This window comes from Psammomys obesus, unplaced genomic scaffold (genome assembly GCF_907164565.1).
Source record: "Psammomys obesus unplaced genomic scaffold, mPsaObe1.curated_primary_1811, whole genome shotgun sequence".
Classification (NCBI taxonomy): domain Eukaryota; kingdom Metazoa; phylum Chordata; class Mammalia; order Rodentia; family Muridae; genus Psammomys; species Psammomys obesus.
The window spans coordinates 22,419,924-22,435,149 of NW_026596079.1; the positions used below are offsets into that span (position 1 = coordinate 22,419,924).

General features: G+C 37.5%; 1 protein-coding gene across 1 annotated transcript in view; it reads right to left on the bottom strand.

Annotated features, from left to right (window-relative positions):
• The window catches only part of Colec10 (collectin subfamily member 10), a 46,966-nt gene that overhangs the window by 5,478 nt on the left and 26,262 nt on the right, over nt 1-15,226 (bottom strand). The window contains exons 3-4 of the mRNA XM_055626545.1: nt 12,705-12,776; nt 139-192 (exon numbers count right to left, since the gene is read on the bottom strand). Of these exons, the coding sequence (XP_055482520.1) occupies nt 139-192; nt 12,705-12,776 (126 nt within the window). The remainder of the gene's footprint in view (nt 1-138; nt 193-12,704; nt 12,777-15,226) is intronic.

A 15,226-nucleotide genomic window follows, 5' to 3' on the forward strand; every position in this document is an offset into this window, starting at 1 on the left:
CTCTCTGTCTTCTATCCCAGAGATAGAAAGTTGAATGCATAGAAAGAGATTCTGTTTTCTTCAAAAAGAAAAGTGTAGTTTTGAGTAGTGTCAGAGTGTCAGACACCAACGGAAACACAGTGAGCATATCATTCATACCTGCCTTGCCTTTTTCTCCAGGAATCCCAAGTAGACCCTTTTCCCCTTTGTCACCTAAATAGAAACAGAAAAAAAAGCACAATAAATAAATAAACAAACACTAGTGAGTTGTTTGAATCTGACAACATCCTGTACCTCTAAAACCAGAGAAAACAGCTTCCAAATTTTTATTTTCATTATCTCAAACTAATATCCCGTGGCTTTTTACAAACTCATTTGCTTTGGGTTGTTCACAGGCTTAATCAATCAGATGAGCCACAATTTCTTTAAATTGATCATTGAAATTCTGCAGGATGTATAAAGAATATTAGAACTTATGGTACTTGTCTCACTGATAATATGGCCTTTGCATTAACAACAAGGCCAATACAATGTGCAGCATGATTTTAATTTAAGAAACACAATTGCTTTGCAAATTTGCATCTGCTAGTTAACATGCTAACCTGCCTGCAGTTACTATTTTTCAGGTCATTGTATGTGGCTTTGACCTTGGCTTCTTTAAAAAAAAGAAAGAAAGAAAAGTACAGATGAGTTCAACAAATATTTACTTTCTGCAATCATAACAGCTAGGTTCTTGGAGAAAATATACAGAAAGACAAGATTAAATTTTAGACTTCAAAGCATTTCCAGTTTTTAGAAAAGAAATGACACATGCAAATATCTGCTCTGCAGAGTCTTATCACAGTAGACTGAAATGTCAACCTCAGTAATTTTTCTTTCTGTTCTTCTTTCCATGGGGCCATTATCTTACTCAGTCAGAAGGCTCCAAAAAATAATTCTCAAAGAAGCAGGGTCTTTGAAACAGAGGGAAAGAAACAAAAAAAAAAAAAAAAAATAATGTTTTTTTTTTTTTTAAACTTCAAAATAACTCCTGAAGCCCACATCAGACACAATAATTGAAAGGGAAAGCTTTTGATTTACAAGACAAAATGTTTGGCTGAAGTACTTGAGGATCAAAAGAGAAGACATTGAGAGGAGTGAAATAAAGTTTCATGCTTTAAAGGTGATCTGGCAGTATAAAAAATATGAAGGATATAAACAGGCTGAAGGTCACCCAAGCTGAAGGGGTAGGGGGACTACTCCTATCTGGATTAGAACTAAGGAAAGGCAGGAAGTTGTATAATTCTACTGGTTCAGTTTGATGTCACCTTCCCCCAATCAAGGCCATTATAGAGCCTGTAGGGTCCCTTGCGTCATTTGCTCTGAGGGTGTCATTCATTATTATCACCACTGTCTGCTCAGTGCTTCTCACTAAGAGTTTTTCTTAGTGAAGAAAGTATGTTTAATGTTTAATGGGATCCCATGGATTTCCCACACCTTTGTAAATCTATCTGTGTGGACACTTTCTTTACAGTGATGTCAGCCATTCAGGTGCTTGGCTACCAGAAGGAAAAGAAAGAGAACCTTGAAAGCAGAAGCCTCAAAACTTGTACTTGGATGATCACATGACACATCAAGCCTGGGAGAGATCCCTCTAACAAAGATGATTTACCTAAGAGGGAGTCAGAAAAGTTGGAACCATAGTAGTTAAGCCTGGCTATCAAGAACTTCAGCAGCATCAGATAGAAGGGTATGGGCAGCATAGAGGTAGTGAGGAAAAAAAACGCCTTGCTGAGGAAGATTGCTCACATTTTAGTTGTCCCCTGAAGACTCTTTATTTCCTCTTACTGTAAGTTACAGTAAGAATATATTAGTAGAAGGAAGGGGACATGCATTTACTAACTATAGATAGGTTGCCAAACATTCTTCATGCTTCACTCATGGCATTAAATCTTTATTTTACAACCAAAGGGACTTGAGTTCACAGAGACAAATAACATGCTCAATAGTTTGAGTGGTAGTGTTGGTATGCAAATCCAACCATTTCTGATTCCCCTGTTTATAATGCCTTGCAGATGAGTTGGCTGATGACCTAATGAAGCAAAATAAAGTGAAAATGTTATCAAAGTGAAATAAGCCAGGTACAAAAAGACAGAAACCCCATGATATTACTCATATATGGCACTGAAAACAACAACAACAAAAACTCAGTCCTGTAGATACAGACAGTATCATAATAGTTAGCAGATGCTAGAGAGGGTAAGATCGGGAGAAGCTGGAAAAGGCTGCTCCAGAGGAATAAAGTTAGAATTAGTAGGAGAAAGCCCTGGTGTTCTGTTGCACAGCAGGGGATTATTGTAGGTAGTAATGTATTCCTACTTCCAAATAGCTAGGGGAGATCTTAACTATTTTAGTGCAAAAAAGAAGTCAGTGTTTAAGGAGTAGGTATGTCAGTTTCATTGGATCATTTCATGATGCGCATATGCATCAAACTATTATAGCCTACCCACGAGTCTGCTAATGGTGTCAGGTAAGAATCCCTTCACAATAGCCACAAATGACATAAAGCACCTTGGTGTAACCCTAACCAAGCAAGTCAAAGACTTGTATGAAAAAAATTTCAGGTCTCTGAAGAAAGAATTAGAAGAAGATATCAGAAGATGGAAAGATCACCCATGCTCATGGCTTGGCAGAATTAACATAGTAAAACTGGCCATCTTACCAAAAGCAATCTACAGATGCAATGCAATTCCCATCAAATTACCAACACAATTCTTTACAGACCTGGAAAGAAAAATTCTCAACTTCATATGGAATAACAAGAAACCGAGAATTGCTAAAACAATCCTCTACAATAAAAGATCTTCTGGAGGTATCTCCATCCCTGATCTTAAGCTGTACTATAGAGCATCAGTAATAAAGACTGCATGGTACTGACATGGAAACAAAATGGTGGATCAATGGAACCGAACAAGGACCCAGAAATAAACCCACACACTTATGGACACCTGATCTTTGACAAAGATGTCAAAAACATACAATGGAAAAAAAAGATAGCATCTTCAACAAATGGTGCTGGTCTAATTGGATGTCTACATGTAGAAAAATGCAAATAGATCCATACTCATCACCCTGCACAAAAATAAAGTCAAAGTGGATCAGAGAACTCAACATAAAACAAAACACATTAAATTGGTTAGAAGAAAAAGTGGGGAAGACCCTAGAATTCATTGGTACAGGAGACAACTTCCTGAACAGAACACCAACAGCACAGGCTCTAAGAGCAACAATCAAGAAATGGGACCTCATGAAACTGAAAAGCTTCTGTAAAGCAAAGGACACCATCATCAAAACAAAATGACTGCCTACAGATTGGGAAAGAATTTTCACCAACCCTTTTTCTGACAGAGGGCTAATATCCAGTATATATAAAGAACTAATGAAGCTGAAAAGCAGCAAACCAAGTAATCCAATTAAAAAATGGGGAACAGAGCTAAATAGAGAATTCTCTGTAGAGGAATATCAAATGGCAGAGAAACACTCAATGTCATTAGTCATTAGGGAAATGCACATCAAAACGACCCTGAGATTTCACCTTACACCCATCAGAATGGCCAAGATGAAAAACTCGAGTGACAACACATGCTGGAAAGGCTGTGGAGAAAGGGGATCCCTCCTCCACTGCTGGTGGGAATGTAAACTTGTACAACCACTCTGGAAATCAATCTGGCGTTTTCTGAGACAACTAGGAATAGCGCTTCCTCAAGATCCAGCCATACCACTCCTAGGCATATATCCAAAAGAGGCTCAAATACACAATAAGGACATTTGCTCAACCATGTTTGTAGCAGGTTTATTTGTAATAGCCAGAAGCTGGAAACAACCCAGATGCTCCTCAACTGAAGAATGAATGCAGAAATTGTGGTACATCTACACAATGAAATATTACTCAGCAATAAAAAAATAAGGAAATCATGAAATTTGCAGGTAAAAGGTGGGACCTGGAAAGGATCATCCTGAGTGAGCTGTCTCAGAAGCAGAAAGACACGCACGGTATATACTCACTCATATAGACATGTAATATAGGATAAACCTACTAAAATCTGTACATCTAAAGAAACTAATCAAGAGAGAGGACCCTAACTAAAATGTTCAATCCCCATCCCGAAAGGGAAAGTGGAAGGACAATAGAAGAAGAAATCAGGAAACAAGCTAGAAACCTGACACAGAGGACCTCTGAAAGGCTCTGCCCTGCAGACTATCAAAGCAGATGCTGAGACTTACGGCCAACTGTTGGGCAGAGTGCATGGAATCTTATGTAAGAAGTGGGAAATAGTAAGATCTGGACAGGACAGGAACTCCACAAGGAGAGCAACAGAACCAGAAAATTTGAACACAGGGGTCTTCCCAGAGACTCATACTCCAACCAAGTACCATGCATGGAGATAACCTAGAACTCCTGCACAGGTGTAGCCCATGGCAGTTTAGTGTCCAAGTGGGTTACATAGTAATGGGAAGAGGGACTGCCTCTGACATAATCTGATTGACCTGCTCTTTGATCACCTCCCCCTGAGGGGAGAGCAGCCTTACCAGGCCACAGAAGATGACAATGCAAACACTTCTGATGAAATCTGATAGACAAATTCAGAAGGAAGGAGAGAAGGACCTCCCCTATCAGTGGACTTGGGGAGGGGCATGCATGCAGAGGGTGGAGGGAGGGTGGAGGGAGGGTGGAGGGAGGGTGGAGGGAGGGTGGGATCAGGAGGGGCTTATAGGGGGATACAAAGCAAATAAAGTGTAATTAATAAAAAAATAAATAAATTTGAAAAACTAGGAAAAACATTGTGCAGGAATTGTTTTAAATGAGCTTGCAAAAGAAAAGATAAATTGCTATAGTCAATTGTTAAATAATATATAATCAAGAATCAAGGAGTGCTTTGGTATCTGAGACTATGCGATATAATTAAATAGTTATCAAGAATTATGCAGTAATGAATAAATTCTTCATGCCTAAGGGGAAAAAATGAAACAAGAAAATTTCTGAAGGAAACAGCAGTCTTTGCCATAAAAACTTACTTAAAAGATCATAAGAATGTATTCAGAAGATCCAAAGGCACCATCAGTTAGTCCAATAGCTATTCTATGAATGTGGGTTTAATGTTTTATTTTCTTATAATTTATATTTTGATTGCACTTAAATCTCTTTCAAATTTGTATGGATTGAACACGGATTCTAATTCCATTAAAATACCTATTCTGGGTAAGTCTCATAACAGACATAAAATAAATACAGATAACAATAATCTCCCTTACTGGCAGTTTCAATGTCCGGAATTGTAGTTCCTCATGATCAACCATAGTCCAAAATTATTAAATAGAAACTCCAGAAATAAACAATTAATGAGCTTTAAATTACATATAATTTGAGTAACATTTAAAAAGTCTCATTTTAGCTTCCTGGAAAATGAATCATCCACTTGCATTATGCCCACTCTATAAATATTACCAACATACCCATTAGTTAATTGTTATCTCAGTTATCAGAAGGATTGCCACATTAATATGTTCTAAAATCACACTTATGTAGCATCCTGATCTTGAGTTACAATGCCTGTGTATTTGGCTCTTTTAGCTCATGGTTGACAATCACATCATCACACATCTTCACAAGAAAGGAGTACATTGTGCCATAAAATATTTTGAGAGGGAGAGAAAAAAAGTGAGACCTCATTCTCAAAACTTTTTCCATAATGTCTTGCAATAGGATTACTCATTTAAATTAGTGTTTTAATCTCTCATTTTCCATGATTTACAAATAAAATTCATAATAAGAAGTATGAATTGGGAACAAATTTATAGTAAAGGCTCTGCATTACTATCTGGAGCTTTGGCATCCATCGCAAATCTTGGATATTTCTGCCAGGAATAAGAAAGGTCTGTATTTACTTTGGAAGAGTGATGGGCTTTTAAGGAAATAAAAACTCACAAGAGAACAAGGATATTGACATCATGATGTACTAATATTTCAACATAAACCGAAAGCTTGCTAGGTAGTCAGAAGAGGAAAAGACCCTTGTGAATCACAGCAGAAAAGGCTACATGGTGAGCCCCAGCCTGGCCTGATGTTTGTGGGATTTTTGTGGCTTCTTGAATTGATATGTGGCTTCTCTGTTGAGAAACCATATGTATGCACTGTGGTTACTTTTCAGTGTGTTGACATGGAGCTCTTTCATTTTGTGAGAAGTTGGAAGACAGAGCTTGAAACTGAGTGTCCGTGGGTTCCAATTCTGTGCTCACTGCTGTGTGGACTGGCTGTTGAATTTCCTTAAGTCTGTCCCATTTACATCTTAAACGGGAATAATGGTACCTGAAATGATGAATTCATTAGGGAAGCAGATGAAGTAATCTCATCTCATAATGGAATTAGCATTGGCCTCCTCTCAGAGGCTGCTGAGCCAACCTGAGCCACGGGTCAGAACAAAGCACTGCAGAATGTGTCCTTAGCTTGTTTCCTGAGGCTTTATCTTACCCAAACTAATTATGATTTCAAGTCACCCACAAAGCCTTATTTGGACCTGTGAGTGGGAATATGTTTGTAATAAGTGTCTGCAGTAAAGAATGAGAGGTCACATTCGGAGGGACAAAAGAAATCAGAATGCTTTCAGTATGAAAGGATTATTGTCCTTAAGTAAAAACATTTGTTTTGCTATGAGATTGGATTTACCTATACTAAATCATTCTTATTTCTTATTCCTAAAATGAAATATTGACATCAGGAAAGCTACTTTAACCTCATAGGTGACAGCATTAAGGTCAACGTAGAGAGAAGGTTGAAATTAATCCAAGCCAGTGGAAAACTTAGGAGAGCCATGGCCAAATGAGGACAATAAATTTCCAAGTACTGATTAAAAATAAAATTAATCTGGGTGAGCCAAAACAATGCATCTCCATTTTTCTTAAGACATGCTCATAAATTTTGATGATACATCTCTAGATGGGAAGGAAATCTCAGCAGCTAATGGTGGAATTAGCAGTGCAGAGAAGTGGTACTTAAAAGAAAATAGTAAACAATAAAAGAAATAGTATGTTTTCTCATTCAATGCATGTATGTATGTATGCCTGTGAATATCTATGTATAGCTAAAGGTGTGTGTGTGTTTCTGTGTATGAAACTCAGAGCTTGTGCTAAGCAGGCTTGATACTCCTCAGCTAGATCCAGAGCTATATCTGCATTCTTAGTACAACAAACGATTAGAACGTTTTTACTGTGTTATAGGCATAAAGGCAAAATTATGGTTCTCAGGTCGTTTATATACAGAACACACACAAATGCACACGCATGCACACACACATGTGTATCTATGTGTGAGCATGGTGCATGTACACCTGCTTGTGAGGGTATGCATCCCTGTGCATGTGTGTGCTTGTAGAAGCTGGAGGAGGACATTGAGTGTCCTGTTCTACCATTCTTTGCCTTATTTCTTTCACACTGGGTCTCTCACTCGACCTGCAACTCTGCTGGTGACCGGCACCTCTCAGTGATCTTCCTTCCCCTTCCCATGACTACGATGCTGGGGTTACAGGTGCCGGTTGCCACACTATCTTTTAAAATTGTTTTTCAGGATTTGAACCCAGTCCTTGGCTTACTCAGCCAGGGTTCTTACCCCATAGCCTCGTGTGTTTGGATGGTTGTCATTTAGGGAGTGGCACTATTTAGGGGGTTTGTCTTGTTGGAGCAGGTGTCACCAGTCATGTTGGAGGAACTGTGTCACTGTGGGGATGGGCTCCGAGGTCTCAGCAGGCTTCCTTCCTGCCTGTCGATCAGGATATGGAACTCTCAGCTCCTGCATCAGCACCGATGTCTGCCAGGAATGTTTCCCACCATGATGATAATGGACTAAACCTTTGACACTGTAAGCCAGCCCCAATTCAATGTTTTCCTTATAAGAGTTGCCATGGTCATGGTGTCGCTTCACAGTAAAAGAAACCCTCACTAAGACACCGCCAGAAAGAGGCGAGTAGGAAAATCAGGCATAGCTCGAGCACAGTGATCAAGATGTACTCTGCGTGCTGAAGTTTAGTTAACCCAACATATACAAATTCATTTATGCAACATTTCTGGAAGTCCGTCCACTTTGGGGCTTTGCCAGTCGTACCAAGGATTTGCCACTCCTCCTTTTCTCTGTCATGTCCTACCAAGCTTCTTAAATTGTGATTTGTGACCACATTTTGGGGTTGCCTAAGTAAATATAGGTGTCAAGGAAAATGTAGCGACGGTAAAAGTGTTCTGAAAATGCCAAGAGCAAAAGCCAATTCAAAATTACAGATTCACGCTGTGACTCTGAGGTGTTTGCAGCAGTGCCCACACAAGGTGCGTCCGTGACGTCATTGCAGCCTTGGTTCTGAGCGTAGTGTGTGCCCTCATACCACACAGCATGGCTGAACACCGTCTGAAATACCTTGGTTCAGGCTTGAGATGACTGTATGTCATGGGTTTTACCGTTTTTATTGTATATACATAAGCACGGTGGTTCAGGTATGGAAAACAAAGACCACACCTTTCTATTGTCATTCCTTAGCGGGAAAATATCAGTTCAGTGTAGCGTTTGATTGTATGGTGTTAGAAGGTTTGATATTTAAAATTGCTGTTTGACTTTCACAAAAATATCATTAAGTGAACTTTGGCCTGGGATTTGGACAAAATTCCAAACAATTTCTGAAATGATTCTAGACATATTTCTGCCATTTGTTCCTAATATTTATGCAAATCAAATCAGCAAAGACCATTACCCACAAAACCAACTCACTGTTTCAATTGTTATTTTAAACATGAATATTCAGCTAGACCAGTACTGTTTAGTGATAGGCTACTGATTTTCCATTGAAAATACTATCAACCTTGTATAAACCAAGGCTGGGTGTTTTTGGATTCTATTCATTTCCATTGATTTATTTCAATATTATCTTAATACTATAATTTCATGACAAATATTTAAATTTAGTAATGCTGTTTTTATATTACAAGAGTGTCTTTATATCCTTAGTACTTCTCATTTAAACATAAATTTTGCTTTGGCTTACTGATTTTCAAGAGAATATGTTTTGAATTTTGATCAAAATGATACTGAATACAAGGAACTTGTTGGGAGGCACAGGCATATAAATAATATAGAGTTTCATTATCTGTATGACTTTACTTCCATTTCCTCAGGGACACTTTAATTTCATTACTGTGTTGTGTTTGGTATGGAAGGCTTCTATGAGTTCTATTAAATCTATTCCTAAGTACATGATAAGTTTGATGCTATGATAAATGGTATCATTTTAATTTCATTATTTGTTTGTAGAAATAGAATTGATTTTTGTTTATTTGGCACTCTCTATGAGTAGCTTCTCTGCAGCTTATTAGAATTTTCTGATCATACAATAAATCATCTGCATGAAACAAAGCTCAGTCTGTGTTCTACTGTTGTGATTTCTAGTTCTTTTTCTCAAATTTATGTTCTACTGGAAGTTCATAATGACTGCTGCTTAGAATTAGTGAAAGAGTCTGATGCTAACTTCATTACAATCTCAAGAGACATTTTCAGGTTTGAAAAGCTCTGCCCTGCAGACTATCAATGTAGATGATGAAACTCACGGGCAACCTTTGGGCAGAGTGCAGGGAACCTTAGCAAAGAAGTGGGAAACAGTAAGATCTGGAGAGGACAGGAACTCCATAAGGAGAGCAAAAGAACCAAAAAATCTGAGCACAGGGGTCTTTCCTGAGACTGCTATTCCAACCAAGGACTATGCATGGAGATAACCTAAGACCCCTGCACAGATGTAGCCCAGGGCAGTTCAGTATCTAAGTGGGTTCCATTGTAATAGGAACAGGGACTGTCTCTGACATGAACTGATTGGCCTGCTCTTTAATCACCTCCCCCTGAAGGGGGAGCAGCCTTACCAGGCCACAGAAGAAGACAACACAGCCACTCCTGATGAGACCTAATTGACTAGGATCAGAAGGAAGGAAAAGAAGTCCTCCCCTATCAGTGGACTTGGGGAAGGGCATACCTGCAGAGGGTGGAGGAAGGGAGGGATTGGGACAGGAGGAGGGAGAGAACCACAGGGGGGTACAAAGTAAATAAAGTGTAATTAATAAAGAATAAATAAATAAATAAAAATTATTGAATGTGTTTTAAGTATACTTTTTGTTTATATTTCCTTTTTGATCAAGCATTTTCATGCATACTTAATTTGCTGTGTTAAAAAGTACGCAGAAATTGGTATATGTTTAAATAAATACTTTTCAGATTTTCTTTAATTATAACTAAAATATGGAGGTTTTCCCTGAGCCTCTGTTCTTTGGAAATCTTTCAGAATCAATTGAGTCAACTTTCTAGTCACACATCAGTACAGTACACGGGCCACTGTATATGAACTGGGGAATGTTCTATGGAGAATGAGCAACTTAATTTCAGTGTGACTCCTACTCTAGAGCATAGCTGCCATGTTCCTAATTATTTGGGCCATTCTCTGAATGGTATATATATATACATATATGTATATATGTACAAATATGTATCTCTCTCTCTCTCTCTCTCTCTCTCTCTTTCTATATATATATATATATATATATATACACATATATACCTAGCCTGTCATAATTTCCAGAAAGATTAGCTTGATGTAGGCTACAACCTCTTGTCCTATAGCAAAAGTTTTCATTATTGACTCTATTAATGTGCCTCCATCATTGAGACTTGTTATTGGTAAGATATTTGTGTTCTGATTATCATCAAGTTTGAGAACACATTCTGGTAAAATGTTTGTCATGTCTACCTAAGATATCTGATTTGCAAACCTCCAAATTGTCCCAGCCCAATGTTTGTCAAGCATTTTTTTTCTTGTCTGTTTCTTCACATCTCTTTTGCTGATGCTCCAGGCACAGTCAGCACTACTGTTTCTTGACTTGTAGCGTCCTGCACCCTAGGTGGTGGGGTTACTCTTGGAGGCCAATCCTATATTGTACTGGTTAGTAATAACTTAACTGTTTATGAGAGTAACTTCAAACTACATAAACATATCGCCTTAAGTCCAAACTAAATGTTTTTCTTCACTTAAGCCTGTCTCAGTTCACTTCCTGAATACTTGTGTCCACTCCCAAACCATCCAACACAAGAAGGATGATAGAGGGAATTTAGAGCTGGAGACAATGGTCTTAACCCATGCTTTGTTATAGCAGTATCAACTTCAGAGTGAAAATGGCTTAGAGGTTGAAAAAGAAACTATATATAATTAAATATATTGATTTATTTTTTATGTGTGTGTGCTGTTGCAGAGGCAATCATTTTAAAAATGCATAGAATCACTATTTCAGCTGATAGATAGAAAATGTCTTGGTTTCCAAAATTAACAAGACATATGGTTGTGTAAACCCATGATAAGTCTTCTCTCAGGGTTTTGGGAAGGGTCTGTGCACATGAAGAGTTTTGAAGCCAAAACTTCCTAGCTTTTTGATAAAACCAGCGGACTCAGTCTACAGCAGCTGCCAGGACTGTGAAGAGCATGTGCAGCTTTCCCCAGGTGTGAGGATTTCAGCCAGTGGTAAATATACACTAGGATGCTCATCTGTGTCTCCAAACGCAATTGAAGCAAACTCCTTAAGGCTCAAGGTGGAAAAGAGAGGGAAGAGGGAAAAGAGGAGCATCCAGATGGCGCTAGATGCCACAGCCTCAGCTCATACTCTCCTCTGGAAACCTGCCTATAGGAACCCAGTGCTAGACACCACAAGGCGCTTGACCAATTACGCAAAGGCCCAAATGTTTATGAATGAGGTATTCATCATAACGTAAAGCATTATTATAATACATGAGCATTATTGTAATACTCATGGCACTAAGTTTCTTCCAATTTGAATCTTTGTAAAAGTATTGTTTCCCTCAAATGTCTTTTTCCTGGTGAAAGTAAACATGTTGCCATTCCTTAAGACATATTTCAGTTTCTGCCCATCCCAATCTTGCCTTTCTTTCCTATTTGGTGCTGCTAGTGCTTGGGTTGTTCAGGATTATAATTCTTCTTGAGAAAAACCTTATCTTTCTGAATGATCTCTGAGTTGCTGGCAATGCATTTCAATTCTCTTTCAGCTTCAGATTTCCAACCAAATGGAACAATGCCTGTATATATAAATGAATTGCTGAATATGAGAACAATTCAGACTTGTTACCATTGTGAAGCTTTATGAGATGAGGACAGAAAAGGAGAGATTAGGTAATAAAAAGCAACTATCCGTTTTCTAATATTGAGGCTGCCGTTAGAAACAAATCTCTCCAAAAAGGTGGGCACTTCAGTTTACTATCTTGATAACAAATTATGGAGACAGTATTATAAATTTCTCTACTTTAGAATTGTCTGCATTGTGTTTTGTGAGTAATCATGGCAGTATTTAAATCATAACATCATTGGGTCCTAGCAAGAGTTATGAGCTAGCCATAGATTCAGGGAGAGAGTTCAATATAAAAATCTACCAAAACTTTTTGCTTGATTCTGTTCTGAAATCTTGCTTAATTTTGTTTCATTTTATTTTATTTTTTTTACTCTGAGCTATGGATATGTTACTTATATTAGACTTAAGTTAGGGAGACAGAACAAATACCATTTAAAAGAAAGAAAAGCAATCATTTTAATGACATAAAACATTAAAAATGCATTAATCATGTGCTCCCTTGCTTTAATTAGCACTGGCAAATAACATAGCCAACTTACCCTTTTTGCCAATAGGACCAGACTTGCCAATATTGCCCTGGGCTCCCATATCACCCAGCTCTCCTTTAACTCCTAAAAAACAAAGCATGCCATTATTTTAACACAAGGCTTTTTCTTTCCTTAAAGGATGTGACTAACATGATCTTTAATTCAAAGAAAAAGCAATATATATATATATATATATATATATGTGTGTGTGTGTGTGTGTGTATACATACATATATACATATTAGGTATTTTAGGTATATAGGTAGAATATATATTAAGTAGAATATATATCTTATATGTTGGAATTTTAGATAGAATATTAGGTAGAACATATTAGGTAGTAATATTAGAACATATTAAGTAGTAATATTCTCAGGTAGAATGTGTATATATATTAAGTAGTAATATCTATATGTTTTAGGTATCTTAGGTAGTAAATATACATACTTACATGTATTTTATATATAAATATAAAATATAATGTCAATATTATAATTATAAATAAATAAGACTTATATATTTATATAATATGTTACATATATAATCATATATTAAATCAAATACCTAAGATATCTAATTGTGATAGTGTTTTCTCAGAAGTTAGGTGGCTCTGTGGGCATATCTGTAGAGGTTGTCTTGATTATGTTCATTGAGGTAGGAAGACTCATTCATTGTAGATGGTACCATTCCCTGGGTTTGGGTCTTAGACTATAAACACATGTAGAAAAGAAAAGAGTGAGCTGGGTACACACACACACACACACACACACACACACACACACACACACATTCTTCGCTTTTTTCTGTTCCTGATTATGGATGCAATGTGATAAGATCCTTCAAGCAGCTGCTGTGGCTTCATGCTTATTATAGATGGTAACTTAGAACCATGAACAAAAACACTTTCCCCTTTAAATTGCTTTTGTCAGGGTATTTTACTATAGTATCCAGGAATGACCCCAAGACACTAATATGTATTCTATACGGCATATACTATCTTTAAACCGAATTAGAATGTACCTATTAATTAAAATGTGAGTGATTCTGACAATTCTGGGCATGTGGGTATGACAATACTTTACTGTGGCAACATTCTCAAATGCCCACAGCAGAGGGCCTGTAAAATAAAGTGTAGGTAAGCGGCAGAGTGGGGCTCTTGCGCTTTGTCTTAGACGTGTTCACCTCTACATGTGTTTCGGGTTTTGCTTTAGGATTGATTTCTCTTTCTACTTTCAAACAAAATTTGACAGTTTTAAATACTTCTGAGCAGGAAAGAGAATGTGTAGCTACAAAACCGAGTGATGAAAGAGACATCTTAAGTTGTCTTGCTTACGTTATGTTGCTTATTTTTGTCTCTAGAGGCAACATTTCACACTGTTGCCTAGACTGACCTGGAGTTCACAGTGTTTACCAGGTTATTCTCTAATACAGCAGTTCTGCCCCAAGCCTCCTGGATACTGGGATTGCAGATATGCTTCACCACAGCTCACTTTGCTGTGGAGCTTGTAATCCTAAAACTAGTCATCAGCGTTCCCTACAATATTTTAAAGTCATTGCTTTAAAGAAATGATAATAAGGGACGGGTATGGCCCCACACACCTTTAATCTAGGAGGCAGAGGCAGGCAGATCTCTATAAGAGGCTAGCCTAGTCTACATAGCAAATTTAAAACCAGTCAAGGCTCTATTATAAGACCTCTTATATAAAAAGCAAAAAAAAAAAAAAATCTTAAAATACAAAAATGATAAAAACCAAAACCAAACCAAAACAAAACCAAAACCAATACCTAACAATAAAACAGCAAAAGTGATCATATAAACACATTTACTAGTTACAAATCTTTGTCTTGTGAGACTACTTTTAGATCACTTTGCAACTGATCTAAAGAACTTTGATAATGAACTTTAGCTAGTCTTTCTCAGATAAAGGTTCTAACGGCTTTTCCACTCTTCACATTATTTAAAACTTTAAAATGAATGCTCCATGGGAACCATTTGGTAAGGGGGTGGGTCAGTTCGAGTGTTTAGAAGATACATGGTGGCCACCCAGAAAGTCTTTAATTTATTGATTTAATTGTGGTAAGGTTTGTTCTCCATGAAAACACCCAATCTTTATGTTCACGAAGACATCTAGATAGCTTTTGTGTTACTGCTGTCTGCTTTGCTTTCAATTCCTACAGGACACTCCACTGACCTGTTACAGTTTTCTCTTTTACAAGGAAAGGGGGACAAAGAGATACAGAGATTTGGAAAAGACAAATATTTCAAAGGACTAGACAGTCCTCTCTAAGTCCTTTCTACATTTCTTTTTTCCAACATCATATTTTTATTGATTATTTGGGAGCTTTCCATCATGCACTCCTATCAAAGTCCATTCTCAGCCCTCTCATGGCTGCACCCCACCCTAGTGACCCCCAAACAGAAAGAAAGAAAGAAAGAAAGAAAAAAGAAAGAGAGAGAGAGAGAAAGAAAGAAAGAAAGAAAGAAAGAAAGAAAGAAAGAAAGAAAGAAAGAAAGAATCCAAGTCCAACTTGTG